Here is a 1,608-nt window from a genome sequence, read left to right on the forward strand (position 1 = left end):
GTCTCCTATGTTGTCCAGGCTGGCCTCCAACTCATGGTCTCAAGTGATCCTCCTGCCTGGCCTTCCTAAAGCGCTGGGATTACAAGCCTAAACCACCACTTGGGCAATTTTTCATATTGAATGTTGAAATATTACCGTGCAACTGTGCATGTATCAGGTTAAATACATCGTTAAAATTAAACCCACCTGTTTCTCTTGTTTAACATGGCTACAGAAACGTAAAAATACGTATGTGGCTCACAATATGTTTCTGTTGGACACTTCTTTGTTAGACCCTTCCTTTTTCCACCTCTACGGTTCATCCTGAATACACCACTTGCAGTTTCCAACAGAGCCCTGTTTCTGTGCCGGAGACTCTGGAGATAGTACTCCTGGTACCTGAAACAATTTTTCCCCTTCTCTTTGCTGAATAAACTGCTTTTATTCATTCAGATCCTAATTTTTAACTACAGCTTTCTCCAAGAAGCGTCCCTGATCCCACCACGTCCCCTACAAGACGGTATTAGGGCCTCCTATGAGACAAGAAAATCCACATACAGCACTTATACTGTATTTGCAATTGCCTATTTTCTGGTTTGTGTCCCAGACAAGACTGGAAGCTCCTTGAGGAGACAGATCCTCAGAACTGCTGCTCCGTCTTCCACGCCCAAACGTCAAAGCCAAGCACAAGGCGGTCTCTCCACTGAACAAATGAGCGCTAGGGAACAGACGGTGAGCGAATGCGGGGGAATACAAAGGTTCAAGGGTGAGGCGGTAGAGGGCAGAAGCAGAAACTACAAGGGAGCCAGACGGGGGTGGGGGCCGCTGGCAGCACTCACCAGTCCCTGCTGGTCGACGTCGGCGTCGGGTCGTTTAGCCGAGGGCTGCAAATACTCAGCGTAACGCAACCCCTCGCCAACTGGGGCGATGACACCTCGGGCAGCCATGGCAATGCGGCCCGGAGACGCAAGGCGCCGCGGCGATGACTACGAGGCGGCCTTAGGGACAAACTAGTTAACGCGGTTTCTTCTCGCAGATCCGGTGCACTCTGTGCTCGCAGTGCTGGTTAAAGGCAAGGGTCCCAGAAGCTACCCTTCTCACCCGAGCTGGGCAGTGTGTCCCGTGCAAGCTCGGGGTCAGATTCCGAAAAGAGCCAAGGGCACCGGGACGTTTTTGAATCACAGTCGCAGGCGCAGAGCCAACGCTGACCCTCAGGGAGCTTTATATACTTGGGCCTTGCCCCTCCCCAGGCCTCCCTAAGGGACTGGGCTTAAACCCTGTGAACTGATGTTGGTCGAATCAGTTGCCTGGCCATTGAGCTCGGAGTCTAGCTGTAGTGCCTGAGGGTGGGCTTGCCTGAGATTTCCTGACCCCCTTCCGGGCAGCCTTTCTTCCTACCCTCAACTACTGTTCGCACTTCTGTTTAATGCCACAGTTCTCCCACCCCGGGAGAGAAATTGAAGAGACAATTTGCTTACACCACCCCCAAGTAAATGGCTGTATTTAAGGTGAAATTACACAGAAGAAAGTTGTGGCCCGGCGCGGTGGCTCACGCTGTAATCTCGGCATTTTGGGAGGCCGAGGCAGGTGGATCACAGAGGCCAGCAGTTTGAGACCAACTTGGCCGAC

General features: G+C 52.2%; 1 protein-coding gene across 1 annotated transcript in view; it reads right to left on the bottom strand.

Annotated features, from left to right (window-relative positions):
* Positions 1–1,404, bottom strand: part of DNAJC15 (DnaJ (Hsp40) homolog, subfamily C, member 15) — a 59,269-nt gene extending 57,865 nt beyond the window's left edge. The window contains exon 1 of the mRNA XM_011974629.1: positions 819–1,404. Coding sequence (XP_011830019.1) covers positions 819–926 — 108 coding nt within the window. The 5' untranslated portion in view covers positions 927–1,404. The remainder of the gene's footprint in view (positions 1–818) is intronic.
* Between the last annotated feature and the right edge of the window lie 204 nt (positions 1,405–1,608).

The sequence above is a fragment of the Mandrillus leucophaeus genome, unplaced genomic scaffold (assembly GCF_000951045.1).
Source record: "Mandrillus leucophaeus isolate KB7577 unplaced genomic scaffold, Mleu.le_1.0 Scaffold147, whole genome shotgun sequence".
NCBI classification, from domain to species: Eukaryota; Metazoa; Chordata; class Mammalia; order Primates; family Cercopithecidae; genus Mandrillus; species Mandrillus leucophaeus.